This window comes from Hibiscus syriacus, unplaced genomic scaffold, assembly GCF_006381635.1.
Source record: "Hibiscus syriacus cultivar Baekdansim isolate YM2019G1 unplaced genomic scaffold, ASM638163v2 tig00110962_pilon, whole genome shotgun sequence".
NCBI classification, from domain to species: domain Eukaryota; kingdom Viridiplantae; phylum Streptophyta; class Magnoliopsida; order Malvales; family Malvaceae; genus Hibiscus; species Hibiscus syriacus.
Window position 1 is genome coordinate 77,274 of NW_024062935.1, and position 27,980 is coordinate 105,253.

At 35.7% G+C, this 27,980-nt stretch overlaps 2 protein-coding genes and 3 pseudogenes across 6 annotated transcripts; 3 read left to right on the top strand and 2 right to left on the bottom strand.

Annotated features, from left to right (window-relative positions):
- The first annotated feature begins 1,770 nt into the window (after positions 1-1,770).
- Positions 1,771-26,982, top strand: LOC120148509 (probable E3 ubiquitin-protein ligase ARI11). Of its 5 annotated transcripts, none has more exons than XM_039161604.1 (5): positions 1,804-1,875; positions 1,999-2,061; positions 2,556-3,056; positions 3,175-3,935; positions 4,539-5,233. In XM_039161604.1, the coding sequence occupies exons 3-5, from the start codon at positions 2,637-2,639 to the stop codon at positions 4,918-4,920; spliced, it is 1,563 nt and encodes a 520-aa protein (XP_039017535.1). In that variant the 5' UTR covers positions 1,804-1,875; positions 1,999-2,061; positions 2,556-2,636; the 3' UTR covers positions 4,921-5,233. The 5 variants fall into 5 exon arrangements, 4 of the variants coding, with proteins under 4 accessions (XP_039017534.1, XP_039017535.1, XP_039017536.1 ...); XM_039161606.1 differs by lacking the exons at positions 1,804-1,875; positions 1,999-2,061 and adding exons at positions 18,503-18,508; positions 26,973-26,982 and having other exon boundaries at positions 2,481-3,056; positions 4,539-4,933; XM_039161603.1 differs by having other exon boundaries at positions 1,771-2,061.
- On the bottom strand, positions 6,544-8,118 carry LOC120148511 (annotated as a pseudogene).
- Positions 17,515-19,668, top strand: LOC120148495 (annotated as a pseudogene).
- Positions 21,450-25,983, bottom strand: LOC120148512 (ras-related protein RABF2b-like). Its single transcript, XM_039161607.1, has 8 exons — positions 25,729-25,983; positions 25,052-25,129; positions 24,788-24,955; positions 24,454-24,502; positions 24,217-24,290; positions 23,907-24,000; positions 23,718-23,818; positions 21,450-21,639 (listed from the first exon to the last, which is right to left on the bottom strand). The coding sequence occupies exons 1-7, from the start codon at positions 25,765-25,767 to the stop codon at positions 23,718-23,720; spliced, it is 603 nt and encodes a 200-aa protein (XP_039017538.1). The 5' UTR covers positions 25,768-25,983; the 3' UTR covers positions 21,450-21,639.
- On the top strand, positions 22,122-23,526 carry LOC120148496 (annotated as a pseudogene).
- Positions 26,983-27,980: the final 998 nt, after the last annotated feature.

Below are 27,980 nucleotides of genomic sequence, written 5' to 3' on the forward strand. Positions count from 1 at the left end.
GGCTACAGTAGTAATGGGCTGTACCGAGTGGGTGGCTCGGTTGGACCACAATGGACTGGTCTAAATAAGAATCTTTAACGTGAGGTTTATAAAATCTGTTCTTTTTTCAGAATATCGTTCTTTATGGAGAGAAGAAAATCAGGAGATATTTCATGCAATTTGAAAGATTTTAAGCACCCATTTGTTCAGAGCCTTAAAATTCACTCATATGATGTTATTAATCTTTGTGGTTACGACTAATAAGCCAGCAAAACAAAAGCATGGGAATTCTATCATCAAGTATAGAAGGTGTTGGATTCTTTGTTTTTTTTATTCAAGTTTAGATCTAATCGCCACCAACTTTCTATGGGCAACGCACAATGGTCAATTGGCCATGGTCCTTTATTTATCAACTTTTTTTCTCATATGTACTCTTACTTGTTGAAGTGACAGATCTATAAATATTTTTTAGATGAGCATATATATTAACAATACAAAATCTTTGAATGGGGTAGACGCCATCCATAAACTAATTAACTAACATAAGAAAATTAGAATTTCGAACTAAACATGTGTCCATCCTAAAGAAGCTGTGAATCCACCACTGCCTTATTTCAGTGTTTAGTTATTGGGCTCCCAAAACGCTGAATAACAAGGGGGCATGTGGTCGAAGCCCAATTCACTGAAGCCTAGCTATCAGGGAAAAACTGAAGTTGGGCCAGCTAAAAGGCCAATTGATGTGACGATGTATGTGTATTATATTAGAAGCCAGGCCAATCTAGTGGAAGTATGGGCTTGATTCCAACAGAGAGTTAGCTGTAGCTCGGTTGAAATGGCCCAAGCCTAGCTGTTGCGTTTTTGATGAACCATCCATTTGATGTATCAGTGTCACCCTCTACGTGAAAATGAAGTTTACTATTCCTAGACGTGTGCAAACGTGCACCTAATCACCCCCGTCTTTTTTCAGATTTTAGTGTAAGATTACTTATTTCAATATAATCATTATATATGCGTTATATTTTTTATATTTATTCTTAAAAAATGGTATATTTCGGTAAAAAAAAGCTCTTAATCTTTGGTTCAATTTTGCAAAACATGTCCTCTAGTTTTATGGACAGACGGACTACAATCGGGTCAAACAATGAGTTGGTTTATAATATTGTATTTAAGATTTAACTTTATTTATTAATTATGTTGGTTTTTATTTATGATATCAATAAAAATGAAAAAATAAGGCACAGATAACCAGAAAATATAATGATGGGTCTCATTTTTCAACCTGCTTCAGCTCCTTTTGCAAATTTAATTTATTCAATTATTCCCATGTAATATAAATGAAATATTAAAAATTGTGCTTGGGAGTCAAAACAAGCACTAGTTTTTCTCAACTAAACTGACAAAACCCCATGTGAATAGATTTCTAAGTCTATGTTTTCTCTTCCTGTCTGAGAACCTTGCCTTGTTTATTGCATTATCCAATAGTATTTCTTTAATAATTTTGTTTTCTAAAACATAAACAAATTAAATGAATGAAATACTATTTTAATAAAGTTTTCTTGCGGTAGGGTAAACTTTCTGTCATATTTTTCTTGCTCCAATTATATGTATTTTAAGTATAAAAAGATTATCTAAAAAGAAAAATAATGTTATACATTGTAAAAATTAACATAAACAAGGTGAGCAAATAACATATAGGTGCATCTTAGCTAGTTAGCTCTAATCATTTGATAGTTGAAATATGAAGATTATATTAAAAAATCGACATTAACATATTGTAAGATTATATTTAAAACAGAGCTAAAAACATGGAGAGACCAAACAAGGGAAATAAATGAATAAATAAATAGAGATGACTCCATCTACTCTCTATCAAGGCTTTGATCTTCCGTTTCACAGGTAACTCTTTCCCCCATTTATTTAAGCTACCTTTCATGTTCAATTCTTTCAGTTTAGGGTTTCTTTTTTCTCAAAATTTGAAGCTTCATTATTATTCAATATTCTTCTTTCCTTGTTTGTCAGAAATTAGGATTTTTAATAATATCCGTTCACATGACGCCCCATAAATTCTCGTTCCGATACATGGTATGGAAGTTTCATTTCATTTGACTGATACCCTTTTATTTGTTTCTCTATTTTGTGTAATACATTCTCCCATTTGGTTTTGCGGAAAATAAACAAGGGATTGATTTTTCAACAGGTTTAACTTTTTTCTTTAGGTTTAACTTTTTTAGGTTTAACTTTTTTCTTTCTTTCATTTCTGGGGGTCAATAGATTATTGAAGTTGGTTCCTTTTAAGTGTCAAGTTTTTATTATTTTGGTCACAGCTTGGAGCTTTGAATTGATCTGTTGATGGGTATTTTTTAGATTCTGATTTGGAATCAGGAACTGGAAAATTAATTTTTTTATGTGTGTTTCAGCTGTATTTTGGTGATAAAGTCTGGGTTCTTGGTTAATTTCCTTAATGGGTTATTTGTATTTTGGTGCAGAGAAATGAGCTAGAAAATCTAACTTTTGTCCCACCCCCCAATGACATGCAAATCGAAATCCATTTTTTTATCCTAAATATTTTTGCTTAGGTTTGGATATCGGTAATTACTTGAAGTGTCAATAGTAGCAGAGACTGTTTCGATTATTTGGAGGAGTTGGGCCTTAAAATAATGGAGGATCAAGAAGCTTTACCTGATGATATATCTGTACCCTTAGTAAGGGGAGTTAAAGCAGAAGAAGATGACGATGACTTTCAGAGCTGTTGTGAAGATGATGAGGTATGGAAGGAAACTGAAGAGGTGGTAAAGGAAGAAGAAAAGAAAGAGCTTGATGAATTTTCAGTGGAGATGTTCTTCAAGGGCATCTCTTTAGCTGAAACTGGAGACTCCAGTTCGGGGTTTTCTGGAATTGGGGTGGTCATGGAGAGATCAGCCAATAGAGCTGTTATTCAAGTGCAGAAAAAGCTTGACTTTTATGTTGAGGAATCCGTGGCTGATTATTTAGCCTTAATAGATGGGTTGACAGAGGCTATGCAGAACAAGATTTGTCGTGTATATGCTTTTACTGATTCCACATTGCTATATGATCAGGTCAGTGAAGAACAGCGATTTGTCATCCTTGTGATGTTCTTTGATATCATCCTTATATTAGTCCAAATAGTTTCATGTTATACCTTGAACTAGCTTTACTGACATGAACTTCTGACAGATTACATGTGAGGACGAACTCAATAGTCCACTTTTGGTGGCTCTACGGGAAAGAATCTTGGAGCATTCCCGTAATTTGGAAGAGTTCGTTCTGAAACTTGTTCCAAGCGCCAATCTTTTGAGGCCATTGCAGCTGGCACAAGTAGCAATTGGAGTTGTTTCTTCTCCTGCCAAGGGAGATAAATCAGTTCAAAATTGTTCCATTTGCTGTGAGGACAAGCCATCTTTGATGATGATTACCATGAAGTGTTCCCATAGATTCTGTTCCCATTGTATGAGAACTTATGTAGGTGGTAAACTGCAATCATCCCAAATCCCAATTAGGTGCCCTCAGTTAAGATGCAAATATTACATCTCCACCGCTGAGTGTAGATCATTTCTTCCGCTTGCTTCCTACGAGTCTTTAGAAAGAGCCCAAGCAGAACTAAATGTTCTTCACTCAGATGGAATATTCTGTCCTTATCCAAATTGTTCTGTCTTGCTTGATCCTCGTGAATGCTTATCAACTGGGACAAGTTCATCTATTCAATCAGATAATAGTTGTGTTGAGTGCCCTGTTTGCCAGAGGTTTATATGCGTGAAATGTGGAGTTCCATGGCATTCATCAATGAGTTGTGAAATGTATCGGAACCTCCCTCTTGAGGAAAGAGATGCTGCAGACATCACTTTGCATCTATTGGCAGAAAACAAGAGGTGGAGGCAGTGCCAGCAGTGCCGTAGGATGATTGAACTTGCGCAAGGCTGCTATCACATGACATGCTGGTAAGTCCATCTTCTTGTAACTGTACTTTGGTTATTAGATGATGGAATTTTCCTTAAACAATGGTCATGCCAAACATTGACAGTTCACTGAAGAAATTATTTGATGCCAACCTCCTTGCTTTCAATTTTTATATCGGTTGCAATTTTCTTGCTTGCTACTTGGGGACAATTTTAATTGCAGCACCTGAACCTGGACACAGGTCATGCAGCTTGTACGAATTGCAATTGTGGCTCTTGTTTTGTGCAATGGCAATGATAGTAATCATATGATAGCCCCCTTTTGATTTGATTATTTTATTGGAACTTGGTTGGGAACTCTGACATGGCCTTTTCTGGTGGGAGGGTTTCAATATTCATAGTTAAAACTTTGCTGTGTACGTTTGGTCTATTCTCTGCCCATGATACAACCAAGTCATCCAAGAGCGTACCTAGTTTCCTTGGATCATACAGTTCGATATGCTTGCTTCCAGCTCATGTTTGCCCTTATGTATCCTTATGTAAATAGTTTTATATGTATGTTTTGTTCACACATGCTAGTTAGGCGTATATGACTCTGGTTTTATATTGGTTTGAGGGTCAATTAGGTTCATGTCTCCTTTTCAGGTGTGGGCACGAGTTCTGTTATTCTTGCGGTGCAGAGTACAGGGATGGTCAGCAGACCTGTCAATGTGCTTTTTGGGACGAAAACAACTCTGAAGGCTTGGTCACCCATTCTGTCCAAGAGTCAGAACAATGGGCTTGGGAGACTTTCAATTCACTCCCTATGATCATGGATGCATACTCAGACCAAGAAAGATCACAGCTGGCACTAATCCAAAGATTCCTTGCTGGGGGTTTCAGTCTTAGCGACCATCATCAATATCAATCCCCACCCCGCTGTACAGATTCCTATGCCGATGCCATGAAAGACCTCCGTCAGCTTCCTTGGCTCGAGAGATTTGTCTCTGTAATAAGTGACAACTACTATGAAGACTATATCCAATGAAGCCAGTGTGGATGTTGACGATGTTAAGGTAATAAGCTGCTTTTCAGTTCAACAAGGTTTACAAGAGAGGCAAAGAGTTTCTCACTCTATTTGCTCCGTTTTCATTTACACAAATTTATTGAGATTAGTCACCCCACCCTCTTACGTGGTTCTTGTTGGTCATTAACTACATGCTGGAGGCCTTGGCGTAAGAGGGGGGAAGATTCTGTACACGATACTTGCTTTCTTCTTGAAAGGAAAATAAAGAATAGGGTAAACATTTATTGATGCCATCAAATTGAAAGAAAGTTGATGAAACAAATCATTTTAACCATTTTGGTTTCTCGGCTCGATAATGAGTATTATTGCCCACTTCAAAAGTTTCGAGTATAGTCTTCTAGTTTTAGAGATGGAAAAGTTAACTGTGACAATGAATTGCTATGTTTGTTTTAGCAGGACCTTATTTCAATTTCTTCCATAGTAAGCGTCGAGCTTTAGCGCCACTGGTCCTATAGCCAATGGTGTGGTTGAACTCTCGAGTTCACATCCCTAGTGGCAGCCGCTGATCATTGTAGTGGAACCAGGGTTGTTAATAACAGAACAATTTTGTGGTCGTCCTGCAGGTCTCATTTAGCAAAGAAAACCGAATAGCTGTATTTTATATAATACAGTTTTGTATTCGGTGATTCATGCATATATTTAAAAGCATTCACCAAACTTCACATGCAAAAACCGCTGTACCACGTTGCCCAAAAGTCAACATCTAGAATTGGGGTGCCACCGGCCATCCATATTAAAAGATTACTATTGATCCTTCACTTGTTCTGGATGCCTCCTTTTGGATATGTTAATGGCCGCGAAATTACGTGGACAAACTGATATTACTATATGTTTAGCAGCCAAAAAAGGAGTCTGGAATTCAGCATGAAGTTTTTTACTAACCACCTGGATTCGATTTATTGATTAATTATTTCAGATTGAGTTTTACAAATATCTATTATGGGAATGATTTCTTTAATTCAATTTGTTTCGTTGTAGATTCAAAATCTTAATTTCGTTCTTATTCCATTTTTATTCTATTAGACCATCTATTGGTAGTAACTAACATAAAGACTTAGATACTCTATTTTAATCTAGAAAATGACATTGTTAGACCTACACAACGAGAAAAAAGTAAATGAATATACGTTTCTTTGACAGGAGTGGAGGTAGGTGGCAACGAAATCTGGTAATTAACTTCACCTATCCACTCTGTTCCTATCCTTGAATGGCGGAAACAACAAAGTGGAATAATAATTAAAGCAAATGATCACCAAAATCTTCATAAATCAAGTTTAATTCGGGGACAAGATCTGGTTTGACAAAAGCAGGAAATCAAAGTAATGTAAGATTAGTCTGCAATTACTCTTAAAATAGGAATTAGTGAAACTTGAAAGACTATCTTTTCATTCGTCAATAGAAACCAGGAACAGGCAACCAGTCGTATAAACAAATCTATGGATTATGACCTAGAGATGAAGACGTTCCCAATGAACAAGAGGGTACATTAAAGAAAAGAAATCATAACACCAAAATTCCAGAAGAAAGAAAAAAAGAACACTGAACCTATATCACTATTCAACATGATACTCTGTATATATATCCTTTAAATCAATGAACCAGCAGGATCAATTGGGTTTAAAAATGATGGAACATACAGTGATAATATGCTAGCATCAACTTGGGGAAGTGCGGCAGAAAATTGTATGCAACGAGCTTCAACATGAGACGATATTAGAACCATAACTAATTGCTTGGAGACTTGAATCAGACATATTAGTAATCCATTTCTGAGGACCATTTGAATCCCCCGGGATATTGTATGCATACGAAGGCCATCTAACATCAATGCCACATGAGTTATTGATGCCCATTCTCATCATCTTTTGTGTTCTCTCGAGGACTACAAGGCTAGAAAATGTGGAATAACTGTTGCCTACAAAAATATCAGCCCTCGAGCACACCTCATAGTCGATTGCCGACTGAATCAGATACGGATGCTTCTTGTAAATCCCATCAACCCTTAATTTCTTCTTCTCGAAAGGAAACAACCCTTTCTTCCAACCTCTCAATATCGAAGAATCATTGAGGAGGCTATCGGCAACGGCAAGATAAACAACAGTGGGAGATTCTGAGCTGACAATGTTCCCCACTCTTTGTATTATTTCTTGCTTGCTACTGCAAATTTGGTTTATGCCTGATCGTTGCTCTAACTTCTTACAGTGAATCATCCAGTCTATTTCTACCCTCATGTGGACTGCAATGCAAGGAGCCGAGGTCATTGAAGAACCCTCTGTATCGGCATCAGAATCACTTTGCACTGTCTCGGTTTCGCTCCTAAGCTTTCTTCGTATCTGCCTAATCTTGGACACAACTTTATCTGCTTCTTTTGATATCTCATCAACCAAAACTAAGCACTCAAAGACCCTTGCGTACTCCTTAACAGGCCAATGATCATGCCAAAGAAATGGATTCTTCCCCACAATTCTAATCACCTCATGCTCATCAACATGACCACTGCTACTTTGCTTCAACTGCTCCATGTCTCTCTCATCTGTCCATTTCCTTCCACTTCCCTTTTGGAGATCATATATTCCAGTTCGATTCTTAAGATCCGAGTAACGACCCAACCGCACGAATCCGTTACAAAGCGAATTAAACTTATCAAATTTGAATACTTTATCGAAAGAAATAGGCTGCAATCGGTCGATTTCCTTGTAGAAAAGTGAAGCACTTAAGCTAGGCATCAAAAGAGTTCGGTTGAGCATTCTAGCGGTAAGACAAGCTCTTGCAAATGCTATCTTCTGGTTATTAAGTCCCCAACAATTTGAGGAACCTCCAAAAACTTGTCCCTACGAATCCCTTCATAATTGGAGCTCAACAACAAAGAGTGCCTTAGAATCAAGTCCTGGTTGATCCAGTCGATCACACCATAGCCAGGGAATGAATGGAGCAAGACAGTACTGAGGAACAGAACCACGGTGACCAGTGCAAGACATTTACACGTCAGAGAACTCAACTGGCAGCTGATTAACCTTGAAAGCTTACTGTTAGAAGACAAGTCCATTTGAATGCACAAACTTACAGAATTCCCATAACCGAACTCATTCAAAAGATAACGTAGGAGAATTCAACAACCGATTTAGAACATGCCAAGTCCTGATAGCCTTGGGAATTGAAGGTATCCAGAGTTGAGCAGACACCAAATACGTGTCTTTGAATTTAGAATCTGGTTAATTCAGAACAGAATTTAATGTATCATTAGAATCCACTGAAGCTTGGGAAAACATGTCAAAATTGCATGCTTGATTCATAGGTATAAACAAGCGCAGTTCAAAAGTAAAAACTGGGATGAGAGATGCAACCAAGATGAAGCCCACGTGTAACGTAAAATAACAGTTCAAATAAGATCGAAAACCAATGAAGCTCGTCTCTTTGCCAGTCTAACAAATTGAGCAAAAGAAACCAATTGATATTCCAAAGAAAAAAAAGACGGAATGCAAAAACCAAAGTTTTGTTGACAGAGACGGATGATGATGATGAAATTGACTAAAAAGTTCTTACCTTGCTTTAAAATCTGCAGAAATCAAATTACGGTGACCGAAGGAAATATAATAATATAATAATAATAAACGTAGGAAAAGAGGATTGGAATCTAGTGGGATGATCGTAGCAAACAAACAAGAAGAGATCAGCCTTTTTTGCAGGACGGAGAAAATTTGTACGATCTGATAAATCCACTCTAACTGTCTCATCAGGACCCCCAATTCAAAACAACGTTACAAACCAGGGTAGTTCTAGGTAGGGTACCATAAAGGTACCCAAAATGTTATTAAATTATTGTATTACTGGTATTAAAAAAATCTAATTATTAGCATAACTTGATACCATTTTGTGTATATTTTACTATATTTAATAATAAAACGAATACTATCATGTCAGATTGTGATTATTATCAATGTAGAAGGTCAAAAGAGGATCACTTTATGATTAATGTAATTATCCATTATTCACAAATCACAGCTCAGAGTTCAGTTTTGTTTCCATTATTATTAAAACATTCGTTTTTTTTATGAGAGAATATTATAAATCTTCTAAGGATTTTTGTTTTGTTATCAAGCACAAATGTTTAACATTATCGTAACAATTGATTTTTGAATAGAGAAAATAGTTATTTTAGATATAACATCATAAAATAAAAATAAAATAATATTCGTATTAATTTAATATTATAATACACAAAATATATCAATTTAATTCATAATAAAAAATTTGATCTTTTATTAGTAATAGTTTGATATATAAAATAAAAAATTTAATAATTCTAAATAAATTAATACAAATTATTTGCAGAATTTAATATAAAAATTTAATTTTTTTAAATAACTAATTTGCCTGAATTTTTTTAAAATGGATCTCCATATTGTTAAAAAATAGTAATATTTTCAAGATGGGTTTGATTGTAATATAAAAAAACAGAAAATGAGAAAGAAAAGGATAAAGACATGAAAGAAAGAATATAAGAGGGTTGAAGAGACGAATTTAGAGATGAAAACGATGGGTGTCCCATGTGAGGGCAGATGTCCATTTTGGGATGTAGGAAGCACAGCTGAGCTGTAGGGTATTTTATGGATGAGAACTGACCCATCCGAATCTCGCTCATCTACATGTCTCAGGTCTTTTGTGCCCTGCAAAACAAAACTTGGCTCACATTTCTAGGCCATGCCCCAAAATTTGCACGCAGGGGTGCGGGCCCTTGGCTAATGGACAACTAATTTGTAAGATGGAAAAATTACTACAAAATATGGTACAAAATGTGTCGATCCTCTAAGTTTTAAGTCTGGAGTGTCTATCTAAAAGTATCTGAAAGGAGAAAGAATTTAGGGAGTGAATTAGGAAGCTCAGTGTGTTCCCAATAAGTGCGTAATAAATAATATTAGTAATTTCATAAATAGTTCAGTAAAAATTTTATAAAAGTGACAATAAAGTTTTCAGTAAAAACATTTAGTTGCCATCCAACCTTACACCATATGCAGTTCCCATAATTGCATCCGTAATGACTTATTCTAAACCCATTGGACGCAGGAGTCAACAAAAGGGAATACCTTAGGGGCCTTAGAGCCTACCCAAGGAATACCTTGGGAGAACTTACACAAGGGAGTACCTTGGGGCCTAAGAGCCTACCTAAGGGAGCATCTCGAGGCCTAAGAGGTTCGTAAGGATTTACTAGCTTGATCAGAGTTGAACCTCCATACTCTAGAATTCTAACCAAATAATATCTCAGTAAACAGTTTCATATAATAAGCTGTAGTTTCATGATCCATAAATAAGCATATTTATATTTTCCAGTAAAAAAATAACCAGAGAGCATGTATCGAGCAAACATAATTCATAATCAGTAAATCAGGAAAATATGATATCAATGAAGTAAAACGTATATAAATCAATTTAGGTAACCCGCCATATTTCAGGACAGATAAAAACAATTAAATAGCACACAATGAGCACACTTAAAAAATGAGTCACACTAGGAAGTCTACTAAGCATCGGCCTCGCTACGCTCTACAACAACACTCGAACATAAACCCTAACGAATTCAACTTACTATTGAAGTAAATAATTAACTTTAATTATTTACAGGGATAACTGAGCTATACAAGTAATCACAGGCTCATGGGGTCGGACGGATCGAAATGAGTTGGGCTGAGTTGAAGAGCGATTAGGAGAATCTCGAGTATCTTCAATAAACAACATCATAAATTAGTCCTTGACCTTATATTAAAAGCACTTAAGGAAAATAATTAATTACATATACATGCTCGGGGTTTAACGTTCAATTCGATAGCTTTCGGGTTAAAATTTACAAAACATACTTCATATTTGGATTCAAGACGTCGAAAAACATAAAACATGCCTTTTCAAAATTTTTGACTTTTTGATCAAAGTCAAAGTCAATGCTTGTCAAAGTCAACTTTGGTCAAAGTCAACAGTCTAGGTCAAAGTCAACGATTCAGTAAAAGTCGATGGTCCAGAATGGATCGGGTTGACTCGGATCGATTTGAGTTGAATCAGTTTTTAGATAATTAGACCGGTGAAGTAGCCCCACGCGCCAGGGCAGTGCGTGCGATGGGAAAAAGGTCAGAGACGAAGATCGATCACTCCAAAAGCTTTATCTTACCACAATCAAACCATATCAACGTAATAATCAAGCCAAAACGATGTAGAATAAACAGAAAAGATAATCGAGCTTACCCTCAACGATGTACGATGATTGGACGAAGGTGAGGTGACAGATCCAGGTGTGTAACACCTTAAACCCGAATGGGCCTAAGGTGCCACATTGATATGCCGAGGCAACCCCTAATTTTCAAAACCTATTTATTTCATTTTCAAATATACTGAATGGTATCAATAATAAACATAAATAACAATTATAAAACATTTTATAAACTTGAGCTCCATGACACATGGTTTAAATCAAAATAATAAAACTTTTTCTCATAAATCTTAATACATCAGTAAGGTCCTATGAATACCTAGGCCTTTAAATGAACTGAACGTTCAGCGAACCGTTCGTGAACCGTGCGGCGGGAAGTTCGTTTATGTGCGTTTATTTATTAAATGAACGAACATGAACAATATTTTTTGTTCGTTTAATTAAATGAACGAACATGAACATAGGTCTCGTTCGTTCATTTACGTTCGTGAACGTTCGATTATGTTCGTTCGGTTATGTTTGTTTATGTTCGTTCGATTATGTTCGTTTATGTTCATTCATTTATATTTAACTCAATCTTCTTAAATCAATTTTGGTGACCAATTTGTAAGTACCTTAAAAATATTAATTAATCTGATATTCTGATGACCAACTCCATAATTAACCCAATTTTATTTGGAGATTAAATCCAATATGTTAACATGTGAGGCACATCGCACCTATATTCATTTCTCCTTTTTTCCCCAAACCCTGGTGTTCACTAGAGAGTGGAGACGATCGCTGAAAGCTTCAAAACAAGTTATATTATAGTGCAATATGAAGTTTTACAGGTCTGTTTTCATCTCTTTCTCTGTTTTATTTGACTTCATAGTTGATATGTAAAGTTATTGCAGGTATCTTCACATCTAAAACTCAAAAAAACATCATACTTCTTTCTAGAAATAGATGGGAAGATAAAGGTAACAATCGGAAGTATATAAGCATCAATAAAGAGAAAAATATATAGAATTTGCCAGAAAACAAAACAAAGATTTCTATGCAATTTCTGAAAAGAGTGTAATAGCGAAAAATGATTGTTCATATGTAATCATGGACCACTAAGATAAATGTTATAGCGTTAAATTAAAGTTGTGTGAATAATTTAATATCTTTAAAAGATCGATCAAAATATTTGATATCTTCAAACATTTCATCACTGCTAATAAACTCTTACGCTATTTATCACTGTAGATTTGGTTATTTGCATTGTCGACTATTTTTCATGAAAGAACAATGGAAGGTAGGGTCTCCAACGTTTATGTTCGTTTATGTTCGTGTTCATTTATGCTCGTGTTCGTTTATGTTCGTGTTCGTTTATGTTCGTTTATTTATTAAATGAACGAACATGAACATATTTATATTCCTTAATAAAACGAACATGAACAAAAAAAAAATTTCGTTTATGTTCGTGTTCGTTTATGTTCGTCTATTTATTAAATGAACGAACATGAACATACCTCCGTTCGTGTGCGTTCGGTTCGTTTACAGGCCTATGAATACCTATGCCCACTAAGCTACGATATAGTACTCTGAAGGAGATGCTAGAAGTCATGCTACGACGATGCTCCACGAACTGCTCAGCTACTGACATGCCAACGAAAAATATCCGGCTGAGCTTACAAAGCCCAACTGTATAATCATTAATCTAGAGTACCATTATGAGTTCCATAAACATAAGCATGCTAAAGACATGGTACAAAGCAGTAGATACATGCATGATCTTGATCAAGTACTACCTACTTAGGGCTTAATTGTTCTATCACTGGGGTGGGAGTCCCATGCTTCCCTTAATCTTCTGTTAAGTGCCTCGCCATGAGTACACCACTAAAGGGTCTTTAACCCTAATGACTGTAACTACTATGCATTATTTAAATCCGATACTAATGCTAATGTGCATTATCTGAATGTCATACTGACTAATATATGGTTTCACATAGCCATCATATACTAGTTACTGAGGGAACCCAATGTCACATAGCATCGGTAAAATTATCATTAAGCTGCTGAATGATCTCCTGGTCCTCACATAGCCATCGGATAGATCTTTGAGGGGCAACCTAGTTATCACATAGTAATCAGTACAATTCCAGCTCAACTGAAGCATTGTCTCAGCCTCACATAGCCTAAAGGTCACCCAACACTGGCATCACTAGCCCACTCCTCGTGAGTGTTCGGGCCTCGCACCCTAGTTAGCCCCTGAAGTACCTCGCGCACCGATAATGCCCCACTCGGGCAACTAAGGTGGTTTGACTACACCCTAGCATGACTAGACACCCTGAAGTGAGGTCATTCTCTCACCTAACTACTATCTCGCTCGTTCTCTTATCTAGAACGTTATGTGAAGGTTCATTAGTCTGTTACTGTTGTTAATTATTAAACTGTTTTATTATGGTCGTTCGTTGCTTAAAGACATTTTAGTTATTTTTTTCTCTAGAGAAGTCTCTACGATTTGTAGGAGTTCACGACGATTACTATATTAATCGCTCGCTATCTGAAACACTAACTGGCCCAATAACTGGCTCGGGTTCAAGATTAGGTAGCGACTTCCTAATCGCTCTTACTGCACTTTCCCTCAATTCACCCTCGAATTGGAGGGACAACTGTACATTTACCATTCACCGATATTCTTACTATACACAACCTCGCTATTTCGTAATCTGATTATCTTATCATACCGCTTGCTGGTACACCCTCTGCAACGATCCTTTATTCTTAGATACTCGCTACGTGCTCAACTAAAATTATTTGGGTGTATTACTCCTACTATGGTTAATCTGGTTGTAGCCCACTCCTATGAGTGTTCTCGGGCCCCTTTGGCCATTTACATTCCTCACAGACTACGTTCTACCATTAAAAATTATTTTTAGCTCTTACAGTCCTTAACCGGGACCCTAGGGTACTAAGAGAATTTTGGTACAAAACCCTAGGACATTCTCTTAGTATAAATAGAAGATGATGCCACAAAAGAAAGAGAAAATCATTTTGGGGGGAAAGGGGTGAGGTAAGCAAGAGTGAAGGACGGCTAAAAACTTCTATTTTTCTTCCAGTTTTCATCTTGTTAGTGGTGTCCTCCATTTCAAGATCAAAGGAGTGACGAGCTAGGCATTCGATAAAAGCTAGCAGGGAGCTCACGATAACGCGCATTGGGAGTTTTCCTTCACATGTGTGCTTTCATTTTCATTTCTATTTTGTGGGTTGTTATGGAACTAATAATTTCTCTAGATGAATCATACCCCACCATGAACTAAACCTTATTTGGTGTGGGTTACTTATGGATGATTAAGTTGTTGTTTTAATGAACGATTTAAGTTTTTATGTTTATTATTTGCTTTTCTCATTGTATTTATTTACTAAAGGTTGTAAGAGCTTACGAGAGTAGCCATTTCTTAAGTTCGATGCCTATTATTTGAGAGAGCTAGGTGAAGATCAACGTGAGCAATGGGTTTTAACTGCTAACTAAGACATAATCCACCTTAGAGATAAGGATAGGATTTTAACAACTAAAAGGAGTAGAACTTAATCGATAGGATTTATGCTACTGTTTACACTGAGAGGTATTGATGTGGCATTTTTATCTGTCAGGTTCCTTACTAAAGATAGCCTAGGAACACTTTCAGCAAACTCTATCAAGCAAATAGGCCAAAGAAACTTAAACTACTATGAAAGACACGGCTTAAGATTCCTTACTGACCCCAATCATTCCCATTGCAGCTTGTTTGTGTGAGGATTGTCAAGTTATCTTATTCATTCCCGGATTATCAATTGTTTTTGTCTTAGCATTTTTAATTGATTACACTTCATACATCTCAGTTTTCCATAGCATTTCCACCTGCTATATTTCCACACCTCCATTGAAATCTCATCTGCATATATTTCATCTTGCCACGACATTATCATTTGTTCATACCATCACACTAACTATACTTAGATAATTTAGATTAGTGCTTTAACTTAACTTGTAATTTCCTTCAATCCCTGTGGAGACGGTAATAACTCATTATATATTACTTGTTCGATTGTGTATTTTCACGTAATTTATAGCACTCACAAGCGCAGATAATGATATATGAGAATAATGAATATTCATGATACACAAGTTTTTAACATAATTAGACATTTTATTTCATTATTAGAATAACAGATGATCATGTTAGGGATTGAGTAATTTGGAGGAACCAAGTTCATTAGTAAGAGCGACGGATGGCTCATGGCTGTGATTGAGCATCTTCGCAGTAGCCTTCAAGAACGTGGGCCTCTTAGGTTGTAAAGCCTAGTGCATCGATCATGTTGGGCCAGCATTGGTGCCTTATGGTACCAATTGCCTGGCAACAGGCTTCTCCTATTTCGGTCTCACCATTGAGGAAGAACATAATAGGCTCCCCAGTGCATGACTGAAGCCGAATCAACAAGCTCCAGCAGTCGTGTGATTCCTCATCCAACTTCAACCGAACTAAAAGATCGCTTGTTGTTGTCTTGGGTAGGTCCAATGGCCTTGCCTTACCCATCAAAACCATGCTCATTCCAAACACATGCAAAAAAGAAGACCCTGCAAGTGGAACCCATTTCTGAGAGATATCGATTGGTTATTTGGCTGCAAATAGAATGTCGATAAACTGTGAATTGTTGTGGTTTATATAGGGATGGCAACATTGATGATGGATAGAAGTCAGGAATCTTGATACACCATTGCCCGCATTATTTGGAAGAAGCTCATGAGACTCATCGGTTTTGCTTCATCAATTGCACTGCAATAAACTATCTGAAAAACCTTTTGATTTAACTAAACCGTTACAAAAATTTTATCTGTCAAGACGAAGTTTGCTTTACATGTTCGTGCTCTTGCTGTTAGGAAACTGAATTGAACTCTGGATGGTTCTGCAAGCATCTAGAAACTGACCACTACCTTTTGGTTCTGCCATTGTATTATTCACCTGGAAAACCTGGCATGCCCGTTTTCCCCCACTAGAAGACACTACCATGAACTCATTATGTTGGATTTATATTGTAATTTGAGGATTCATTTTAATATAATTTTTATTATCATTTTTTAACGTGGGTGTTCAATAAATTTAAATTTGAATAACTAAAATATATGGAGTATTTCTTTTATTTTGAACTAACAAAATCTTATGGTTATGAAAGCAAAATCAGATTCTATAAAAAGCCTAAATTTGATCGTAATATAAGTTTCACATTCAACATCAATGCTAATGCTAAATTTATCGCTAGTTGGATGCTTATGAGCCAACATTGAAATCATAATTTTGTGAGACCAAAATCCAAATTCCCAAAAAAGAAAAACAAGTTTCAAGCATTCACCATTTTTTAATCTCATTCTCATCGCCCCCAAGTTTTCAAGGATAAACTAACACACCAATAATTTCATCTTCCAATCCCATCACCTCCAACTATCCAGAAATCCACTTCCTTTGATTTTCTTTCATTTATTGAATTTGTTGGAGTTGGAGATTCAAAGTACTTCTCCCACATTGATCAAATTTTAAGGTAGGTGCTACATTTATTTTTCTTGGCATCCAAATGATAATATGAATTGATTTCCCTTCCTTTTTACCTCGTGATTTTGGCATTCCTTGGAAAACTAGCTTTTGTTTCTCATGGTCATTTCTTTTTTTCTTTGATTTCCTTTTGTGTTTGAACTTTTCTCCTTTCTGGGTCTCTGGCATTGCACTGATTGGCCTTAGTTTTTCCTCAAGAAACCTTTTTTCTGCCCCTTGGTTTGAGTTTTCTGTTTCAAAAATTAGTTTTTCTTTTCCTCTTTACATACCCACCTGCTTTTTCTTTTAATTTCACGGTTGCTTCCTCAAATATGTTGAGCATTGCTTATGGTTCCCACATGCATCCCATTTCTGAGCCTCCTTGCTTTTATAATATTACCTTTAATTTTGCCTTATACTTTTCATGCCAATGTTCTTCGTGTGCTTTTCATAGGGATATAAATTTAATGCCTTTTCCATTGTATTTACATTTGCTTTTCTGAAACGAAAATGTTTGTTTGTTTGATTGAATTGGAGTCGTCTTTAGATGGAGAAAATTTTATATCTGATATTTCTTAGATTAGGATGGTTATTGGTATCTGCTTTGAATATTTATCTCCTTTTTGTTTTTGCTTATAGGACCATATGGCTGGTACCCTTTATTCTGAAATTGGCATGATTGAAGAATTTCCTCTTTTTCTTTTTCTCCTGACTGCCATTATTTGTATTTCTGATAGAATTGATGAATGGAGGAGGGACAAAACTAGGAGAAGGTACCCTTTCTGCTAAGTTGATTTTGAGGAAGCAATGACTAAACAGACAACCATGACATTAAAGTCTTACAAAACTCAGGCTCACATGTTGGTTAAGAATTACTTATTGGCTGATCCTTTCATTCCTTATACTTCCATCCTCTGTGGCATTCTTGCTTGCAAAGTGGTATGCTGACTTTTTCCCCTATTGAAGGATGTACCCATTAATGAAAGCTTGCAGGAATAAGTTTCACATATTTCATATTATTTGTGTCTATTTTGATGTTGTTACATGATTGTTTTTCCTTTGAACTCCTTTATTGAACTTACGTTTGCATAGGTCTATGATCTGACCGACTTAATCAGCAGCTTTTACATCAAGACTTACCCTACTCTTACTAAAATTCAAAAAGTAGATTGGAACAACCGGTTAGTGTTGTGCATGCACTTTTCTTTTCATTTCTTTTGCTTCTGTAATCATGTTCATTCTCTCATTGGTTATTAACATAATTTTGGCAGAGGCATCTCTACTACTCATGCCATTTTCATTTCTTCTTTGTCATTGTACTTCGTTTTCTGCTCAGACCTCTTTTCCGACCACAGCTTTCGGGCCTTATTGCCTTCAGAAGCTCAACTCTCTACTTTTGGGCTAGGGGTAAGTTTTAACGTTCTTATGTGACCTTGAAGTGGTTCAACCATTATCTGTGGATAGCTTATTTTGGTGTAAACATTTGTTATATTTCACAGGTTTCTCTTGGATACTTCTTTTCGGATCTTGCTATGACTTTATGGCAATATCCAGCTTTAGGTGGAATATAATATGTAAGTGTATTCTCTACACGGAAAGCACTATGGCACACATTTCATTCATTTGTCTATCTCGTTACTGTTGTAAGGAACAATAATATTAGTAACAGTTCAACTTTTGCTACTGTAAAATGTATCTTTATGTAGTCAGTTGTTTCCTTACACCGTTCAACTTATGATAAACTCATTTGATTCATAACTAAATTGCAACAGAAAGTATGTGAGCATATGGTTGTTATGGTTCTAGGTCAAAGGATTCCGTTCAATTAATTTTTGGAGTAACTTTGACTTAAGTTGAATCTACATAAAACTGGTAACCGTATGTTCATGGGGAATGATTAACAAGGTACTGTGATCTGATTACAGGTTATCCGTCACATCCTTTCTGGAGTCGCAGTGGCATATTCGATGTTTACCGGAGAAGCTCAGCTGTATACATACATGGTTCTTATATCTGAGGTGACAACCCCAGAGATCCATTTGAGATGGTAAGTTTACTAGATTATGTTTGTGTGTAGAAAATTCGATCGAAAATCATCTAATGATTTCTATGATTGAAGGTACCTTGATACAGCTGGTATGAAACAGTCCACTGCATATCTTATTAATGGAATCGTCATCTTTATTGGCTGGCTGGTGAGTTCAACTTTCTCAGTTACGAAAAAAAGAAGGGAATAAGTTGAATCGATAATTGGCCATAGATGGCCATCAAAAGCTTTTTTACCGATGTTTCATATCATTGCTAGCAAAGATAGCAGAAGTTTCTCTCTTTTTTTTAATTTTCAATAAGGTCCCCGAACTTTTAACCTAAGCTGAAGTAACTTACTGATCGCAGATTGCGAGAGTTTTGTTGTTTGGATACATGTTCTACCATGTGTACTTGCATTATGATCAGGTACTTTCACCTCCCTTAGTTTTTAGCTTTAATTGTATTTTTTTGGGTCTTCATCTACTTTGCTGCATTAACTAATACTTTCCGAGGAATTGGTTTTTGCCAATATCTGATTGTTGCTAAGAATAGTTAAAGAGAAAAATGCATTAAAACCAAACAATTAAAATCGCCCGAATTCTTCATTTTTCTTGAAGTACATATGTTCAGTCATGCCATGGATACACAAAAATAAAGCTTTATATTAAACTAAACATATCAGCTTTATCTTAGACTGAACATGTCAATATCTGTTCTAAGTTTGATCGACTCAGTAGGTGATGAAGATGCATACCTTTGGCTTCGTCTTGGTTTTCGGCGTGCCATCCGCATTAGGCATCTTGAACATGATGTGGTTTGGGAAGATTATTAAAGGTCTGGTGAAGACTTTAGCAAAGAGGCAATCACGGACAAAGGAAGTAGACGGCGGTAATTAATATTCAATTATTGTTCTGCCAGGGATTTGTGTATTTTCCCCAATGTATAAAGATGGAGAAAGGTGAAAAAATCTGAGAACAAGATATTTGAGTTTGACATGATTTGGTGTTAGAGATGTAACTTTTAGTACTCAAAACCAATCCTAACTTGTCATTTATTGTTTTAGTTCAATGTATATACTGTTTCAGCACTAAATATTTTAATCCATGCCTACATCATAATGACACAGGTCGGATCGGTTAAACCAATCCAATGAAAAAACTGTATATTTAAGCAGGGACATGGATTAGGTAAATCCAGGTTTTTTTTATCGATTTAAATAGGACTAATACCGAAATAAATGTTTAAACTATATTTTTTTCTGAATAAATGCTTAAAGTATTTTTTTTATTTAATCAGGTGTTTAGCATTACAAATGTTATAATTTTAGGTGCTTGGACCATCAACGATTAAGTGACGTGTTACAATTGGGTAATTTCGAAATTTATATTTAAAAAATTTTAAAAAATATATTATATTTAAAGAAAAAACCCTAATTTCTCTTAAATTATAAAAAAATCTCTAAAATCCCCAAATTCTAACCTTAATATGCGGTCGCCTTTTCTGGCCATTACCATTGCTATTGACATAGTCCCTACCATCCTCCTAATCATAAGTCATCGTAGTTGTCGCCGATTGGCCGTCGGAGTCGCGTGAGATCGTGATTTTCACCTTCGGGTTCGGGAGGTATAAAACGTCAATTCGTCGTCGATTGGTCGTCTATCGATCAAGATTTCATAGGGATTTTGGTCGTTGTGGGGATGTGAAGTCGGGTGGAGGTTCTTCGATGGCAAAGGGAGGCGGCTGACATTGGTATAGGAGTTGAAATGAAGGTTTTCAAAGTTTTGGAGTTATTTCAAAATTTGTGTTTTTTAAAATATATAATTTTATTTCTTTTAATTTTAAATAAATTTTTTAATAACAGATTGTGACACATGTCACTTAACGAGATAAATTAACACCGCTAACGGTCTGGGCACCTAAAGTTGTAACGTTAGGCACCGAAATGAGTTAAAAAATACTTCAAACACTTATTCAGAAAAAGTGGTATAATTTAGGTACTTATTTTGGTATTAAGCCATTTAAACATCATATATATTCAGTTGTTACATTATTCATGATTTCCTTTTCGACCTAAAATCTGACCTATTTTTTGAGACAAAGATATACACATATGTAAACATCTTCTATTATACTTTTATTTTAAATCAATTAAGGATCTAATTGAGAAAATCTTATTTTTATTTGATAAAATAAGGATATTATTAAGAAATCTTACTTTTATTTGATAAAATAAGGATATAATTGTCTAATTGCCCAAGTACATTAGAGATAATTATACTAATGTCTTGGAATGAGATTTTTCACCGTAAACTTAAATCTGATATGATCTAAATTCGAATTTCGAAAAAAAGAAGACCGAATAAAGTCAGATTCCATAAGGTTTGGGTTAAATGACTGTCCCCAGTCATGCACTTAATTAATTAGGAGGAAATTTTAGGCTTTAGTATGTTGAAGTCCCTGCAACTCCTAAAGCATGACTTCCTAATAGAATAACCAATCAAAAGCAGCAGCAGACGTTATTGCATCTTTCACTAAATACAAAACTGAACGAGCCAAAAACCCACCGCAGTGAGCTCCAACAATCCCTTAATGCATACCGAGTTGAGAATTCAATTTATCAAGCAATACAGACTTGATAATTATCTCAGGCTTGTAATCGAGCAACCATGTCAACAGATTGTAATCGAGCAGCCATATCGTGTTGTAACTGAATATGGAAGCTAAATATAACCATACCGAACTTCAATTACAAGAATAATCAATCTCCAACACAATTAACGGGTTGGTATCATCGTGTCTAGACAACATGCATGTACAACTCTAAATGAATCGTACACCAAAACAAGTATGAAAGATAAAACTTTGATTGCAGAGAACATTATATGAGCTACTTAGAAGATACAGAAAGGAAACAGCAAATGCCTAAGCTGTGTTTTAAAAAGCACGCCTGAGGCGCTTTGAGGCGCTAGGCGAGGCGAGGCGTTTAGAAAAAAGCCTCCGACCACCAAGGCGGCGGCGAGTACATGAGGCGGCGATTCAGTCGTCGGAGGCGGCGAGAGGCGACGAGGCGATGCTTTTAGCGATTCACATACAATGACCCATTTTTAAATTTTGGGTCTGGGCTCGATTTTCTTCCAATAGTCAGACCTTTTAATCTTCCAACAGTCAGACCTTTTAAATTCCAATTACTTACATTAATGTATTCCTGGAACTTTGAACTGTCTCTTGACCTTCTAACGTCCAATTTTTTAATTACTGTATGTCTATAAATCATGATCCAAGCTCTCTAGTTTCTCCGATGCATACCCTGGAGCTTCTTTTCCCTCCTAAAATTTTCTCTCCCTCCTCCATTCATGCTTAATTCAGCGATTGGTTATATCTATAACCATGTTGGCATTGTCAACATGATGAGGAGGTTTACAAATCAAAGAAACCTACATAGGCCCGCAATCGCCAGATTTGCAACATCGTTCATCACTCTCGCCCAGATGCATAAGCAAAAAAACAATTTGCGAAAGATGATCACGTCTTCAGAATGGAACAATACCAAGTGGTCAAACGATCCTGCTGGGAAGAGACTAACATCAATTATTTTGCAAGAACGCTTTTGGAGAAATATAGTGTATGCTTTGAAGTTGACAGGACCTCTTGTCAAGGTATTGAGAATGGTAGATGGAGACAAAAAGCCGACCATGGGATATATCTATGAGTCCACGGATAAGGCTAAAGAGACTATCGCTCTTAGTTTTTTACACAAAGAAGAAAACTATAAGAAAGCTTTTGAGTATATTGATGCAAGGTGGGATTGCCAACTTCATAGGCCATTGCATGCAGCCGGGGTTTTTTTTAAATCCGGAAATGTATTACGAGAATCCGGAGAATGCAATGTGTAGAGGTTATGAACGGGTTGTATGCTTGCATTCAAAGGCTGGTACCTGATTTGAGCACTCAAGATAAGATTGGGGAACAATTAGACTTGTATCAAAATGCCCAAGGTCTTTTTGGCAATCCGATGGCTGTAAGACAAAGAAAGAAAAGAGCTCCAGGTAAAAAACACACACACACAGACGCATATATGTATATTATATATATATATATATATATATATATATATATCATACCTCACAAAATTAAATCTTGATTTATTTTATATGTTAATAGCGGATTGGTGGTTTGCATATGGAGCCTCAGCACCGGAGTTACAGAAATTTGCAATCCGAGTTCTTAGCCTAACTTGTAGTGCTACGGGTTGCGAGAGGAACTGGAGCGTTTTTCAACAACTTCATTCAAAAAGGAGAAATAGATTGGCACAAAGTCGTTTAAATGACATGGTGTATGTCAAGTTTAATCGTGCTTTGCGACGAAGATATCAAAGAAAGGACACCACAGATCCTATTCTTTTGAAGGAAATAGATGAAAGCAACGAGTGGTTGATGGGCCATATGGACGATGAAGATGGTGAGGAGGACGACTTTGTCTTTGATGGAGATGATTTAACATGGTCTGCTGTTGATAAAGCTTATGGGGCATCTCAAGCTACTTATTCCACTAGAAGAACATCTACATCAAGTTCATCAAGAGATAGAGGAAAGGGTGTTGCCCAAACCTCCACTCGTAGAAGGCCCTCTACTGGACTAAATTTGATTGATGAAGACGATGAAGAGATAGAACAGGATATTGGACTTTCCGAAGATGATGGGGAGGAGGAGGTGCTTGGGATTGATGTTGATGACGATGATGATGAAGACGAGTTTTAGGCATTTTGATTATTGATGATGTTTTTATTTATCTTTTTGAGATACAATATGACCTATGCTACTTGGTTTTTTTGCTTATTAAGTTGTTTTGTGTTTGAGATATGGTTATAAAATATTTACAAATGTTTTGTAAAATTAAGCGCCTCGCGTACGTGAATCTCTCGCCTCAAAGCGCCTCAAAAAATTGAGGCTCTCGGGTAGCTAATCGCCTTGGAGCGCCTCACGCCTTTTAAAACACAGTGCCTAAGAGCAACAAGTTGCACTTGCATTTCGTTCTACAGTCCTATCCATGAGAACCATTCCAGCAGGATTTTGTGCTGGCTGCACTCGAGGTAATCTTTTGGCTGCACAAAATAAAATCAGTCAAGTGGCAGTTCATACAAGAAATACTGCGTTCTTATTGGAAACTTAAGAAAGTAACAAATAAAACACCTATTTCATAGAAAATCTCGTTAACATTGGATGCTGTCTTTGCAGAAGTTTCCTTGAAGAAAAGACCATTTTCCTGAGCATAAGTTTGTGCTTCCTGGGTTACCAAGGAGAATAACAAGACAAACTGATAAGCATGCACGTTGAAATCAAAACAAAACTGAAGCATGAATCTAAATGCCAAAAACTCAAAATTATAATAATCCTAAAAGCCATTCTACCCTCAAAATGATGCTCAGAGTTACTGATTAACAGTTATATTATCATGTTTAGATTTTAAGGTAAAAGTGAAGAAGTAAAAATGATAACTTACCTCTGCTGCCACCTTCCTTGCATCAAGTAAATCATCTTTGTTCCCAGCAAGTGCCATTACCATATTAGGATTGCCTTCAGGGGAAAAGGGAAACAAAAAGAAGAAATTCAAAATTAAAGAATAAATTCAAAATTAAAGAATAAATTCAATAACCATGGCACTTAAATAAACATGTTATGAGGATAAAAATAAGAGAATAAACACTTTTCAATGTCTTCAAGTAACAGAAAATGATACCTTGCGCTTGAAGTTCTTGGACCCATTTTTTGGCTCTCTCATATGATGCCTACAAGATAAGAAAAATGCCATTACAATTTAGTGAACTATATGTCACCCACATCTCTACTAATATCCAAAAAAAGGAAATATTCAACAAGTATTCTTGATAGAGCCATCAACCAGACAACCTAAGTAAAACTCTATGTTGCAAAGACCATGAAAATAGACCTTGAGTAAGTGCTCATAAAGTTCTAATGTTTCACCGCCCAGTGTCAAAATTAATGCAAGGGGCAGTTAGTGTTAAATGACCAAAACAAATAGTGAAGACATTGGTTAGCCATCATAAACTTACTTGATTTGTTATATCATACACAATGATCGCAGCCGCAGCTCCTCTGTAATACATTGGTCCCAAGCTATGGTACCTCTCTTGACCAGCTGTATCCCAAATTTCAAACTTTACAGTTGCATCGTTCACAGCCAACGTCTGGGAGAAAAAAGCTGCACCTATGGTTGATTCCTAAATCATTATAACATAAATGTCGAGCTATATAATCATAAATGAATTTCTAATCAATAAGGTTCTAACTCGCATAAACCAATATCAGCTCCCAACCTGAAATTCAACAAATTGCCCTTTAACGAAGCGCAACACTAGACTAGACTTTCCAGTTCCAACATCCCCAAGTAGAACCTGAAGAATATAATATGCATTAATAGATAATACATGCATGATACAACAACAACACCACTTCAAAGTTCAAACTAACGTCACTCAGATTCTAGACATGTTTAGATGCATCATCGCAGATGAAACAGAAATAATTTACATTATACATGCATATAGAAGCTAATGAGATGAAGTTTCGGAATTACATATCAACATATATACACAACCTGAAAAACAGTAAATCCTAAAGAATTAGCCAAAAATAAGCATATCCGCGAAAGTCGGACAAACATTGTAGAATTAAGAAGACGAGTACAAAGTTTTGGTGCTTGCTAAACTAAACCAATCTAAATCAGATGCATAAAAAGAGAGCAAAAGAAAAAAAAATGAACCTTGTAAGGGATTTAATCAGCTCTGAAACTACCAGAATCAAAACAATAATTTGCAAAAATACTAGAATCAAGAATTAAAAATCAAGCATTACCCACACAATTAATCAAGATCCAGATTAGAATTGAGCATCTAAAAAAGGCCGAGAGGCGAGAGCACGAAACACTAGTAATATCTAAAAGAAAACTATTATAGGAAGCAAAAGGATGGGTTAAAACAGAGAGAAAACTGACTAATTTAGCATTGATGTTCTTGTTTCCAGTGGTGGCCATGAGATCCTGTCTAATCAGATTTATGGTCCGATCAAAAACAGAAGAAGAAAATTGTATAAAGAGTGACTGCAAAAAGTTTAAGGATGAAGGCAAAGGGAAGGATCCTCCTTAAGCCTCAACCCTCGAAATCAAATCAAAGACTCTATAATTTGTCAAATCTTGAGAATAACTCCTCAATCCCAATTCCCAAAGTCGAAATCGATTGCTAAATTTAATTATCTTTCCTTCCGAATTTTATTGATTTTTCCTTATACCGTAATTTATACTCCTTCGTTGTTTTTTCTTAACCTGTCCATTTCTTATTTCTGCAATTAGATAGTGCACAAGGCACCGGTTTAAATCAAGCGGATTTTTGTATTTTACAAAGGATGATGTGTTTTTCCTTCCTCTAATTTTCCAGGATTTTAACATTTATTTTTTTATTTTTTAAAATTAAATTAAATTACATAAATATTTTTTTATTTTTTAAAATTACATTAAATTACATAAATAATAAACTTTTCCCGACCCTCTGTTGATGAAAAAAAAAGTACGATTTGACTAAAATGACATTATTTAATCGAATATTTTTTTTTATCACCGTTTGTTCTATATTTCTCGAAGTGTCACTATTTCGGTTGAGGTGGCGAAAGACGCATCCCTGGGGTCGCGCTTTACCTGGTTTTACACCGAGTTGGATGCCACGTGTGAAAAGCGCATCCTCAGGGACACGCTTTACCTTTATTTTGCTGATTCAGTTGCCGCGATATTTTTTTTAAAAATAAAAATTTTATTGTTATTGTTATTATAAATTATTAATATATTATGTAAATTGTTTCAGTTATAATTTAATAATTATCGAATGTATTTTTTTAATGTGTGTTAAAGGTGGAGTGTATTATCCACATTAATCGGATAGAACAACAGATGAAAACTAGTTTTTATTTTATTGTAGTTATATGAAAAATGTATAAAATTATTATATTACACGTATGATTATATTATTATTTTTTATTTTGATTATCGATCTATTAATTTGATCACTTAATTATTTAAATATTATCAATCTAGTCATCTGTTATTATTATTTAACCAAAATATTGATGCATAAGTTAATAAAATTAGTATAATTACACATTTAATCTGTTATTATTATTATACATTGAAAAATTATAGAAAATGCAATTACATTTAAATATTAGAAACAAAAACATTCATTTAAATAGAATATTAGGTTACATAAGGGTTAACGATTATGTGATGATAATAGAGCTGTACATTTTTTCTATTGTGTCCAATGTTTCTATAATGCCCACATCGTTTTAGTTCTGTTGTCTTCTCCCGAATATCCATATCACAATGTATTCTAGTAGATTTTGGACGACCTGAGTCCCTCAATAGCAATAGATCTGGTACAATTGTAAGCCAAGTTTGAATCTCATCTGGGTCTCTTTCGTTTCCTATGGGCGGAAACTCAAATTCATATACCTTGAATACTTGTGAAAGTTGGTATACGGGATCAACATAATTTGTGTAGTCCAAATGCGAATGTGAGCAAGCTGCAATGACATGAGAGCATGGATATTTGAGTGCTTGAAAGAAACCACAATCGCACCATCTCTCATGCAGATTAACTCTGAAAGAGTTAGCTTCAATCCCTTGCAACGGACGTGGTATTTCGGTTACACGAAATAATTCACGGGTGCGAGAAAAATTTGTAACCAACATCCCATTTGATGCAGCCACTTTTTTTTCTGTAAATCAGCTACTAGTCATGGGTGGTAAATATGACCGTTTTGCATCCAAGTAAGAGTTTGTCCACCGAGTTTTGCAAAGAGTTGACCCAAACGAAAATAAGTCGTTTTGACCAATGCAGTGACTGGTAAATGACGCGCCCCTTTAAGGTTGAATTTATTGCTTCAGCCAAGTTTGTTGTCATATGACCATAGCGATACCCCCTGTCATACGCATTTGTTCACATTTCTTTGCTGATGTCCATAATGTACTCGCACCCCTTCTTATTTTTGCCAAACAACTCTTGTAGCATCGACTCAAACCTTTGAGGTAAGAGTTCGTAACCTAAGCCATTAGGAATATGTAATAGTTAATATGAAGTATAAATAAGTAATACGAAAATGATAGAAAAATCGGGGAAAAGTAACATACCCATCCGCACGACTAATTGACTTTCATCGTTCTTCTTGTATTTTCCGTAATAGTTTGCAGCAATATGA

What these genes read in the sequence shown, in the direction of transcription:
- LOC120148509 (XM_039161603.1), top strand. Translation starts at nt 2,637, where the DNA reads ATGGAGGATCAAGAAGCTTTACCTGATGATATATCTGTACCCTTAGTA. An exon ending in CCACATTGCTATATGATCAG is followed by an intron (nt 3,057 to 3,174) that starts GTCAGTGAAGAA and finishes AACTTCTGACAG; the next exon opens with ATTACATGTGAGGACGAACT. An exon ending in TGCTATCACATGACATGCTG is followed by an intron (nt 3,936 to 4,538) that starts GTAAGTCCATCT and finishes TCTCCTTTTCAG; the next exon opens with GTGTGGGCACGAGTTCTGTT.
- LOC120148512 (XM_039161607.1), bottom strand. Translation starts at nt 25,767, where the DNA reads ATGGCCACCACTGGAAACAAGAACATCAATGCTAAATTA. An exon ending in TGTATGATATAACAAATCAA is followed by an intron (nt 24,503 to 24,787) that starts GTAAGTTTATGA and finishes CTTATCTTGTAG; the next exon opens with GCATCATATGAGAGAGCCAA. An exon ending in CGAGATTTTCTATGAAATAG is followed by an intron (nt 23,819 to 23,906) that starts GTGTTTTATTTG and finishes TATTTTGTGCAG; the next exon opens with CCAAAAGATTACCTCGAGTG.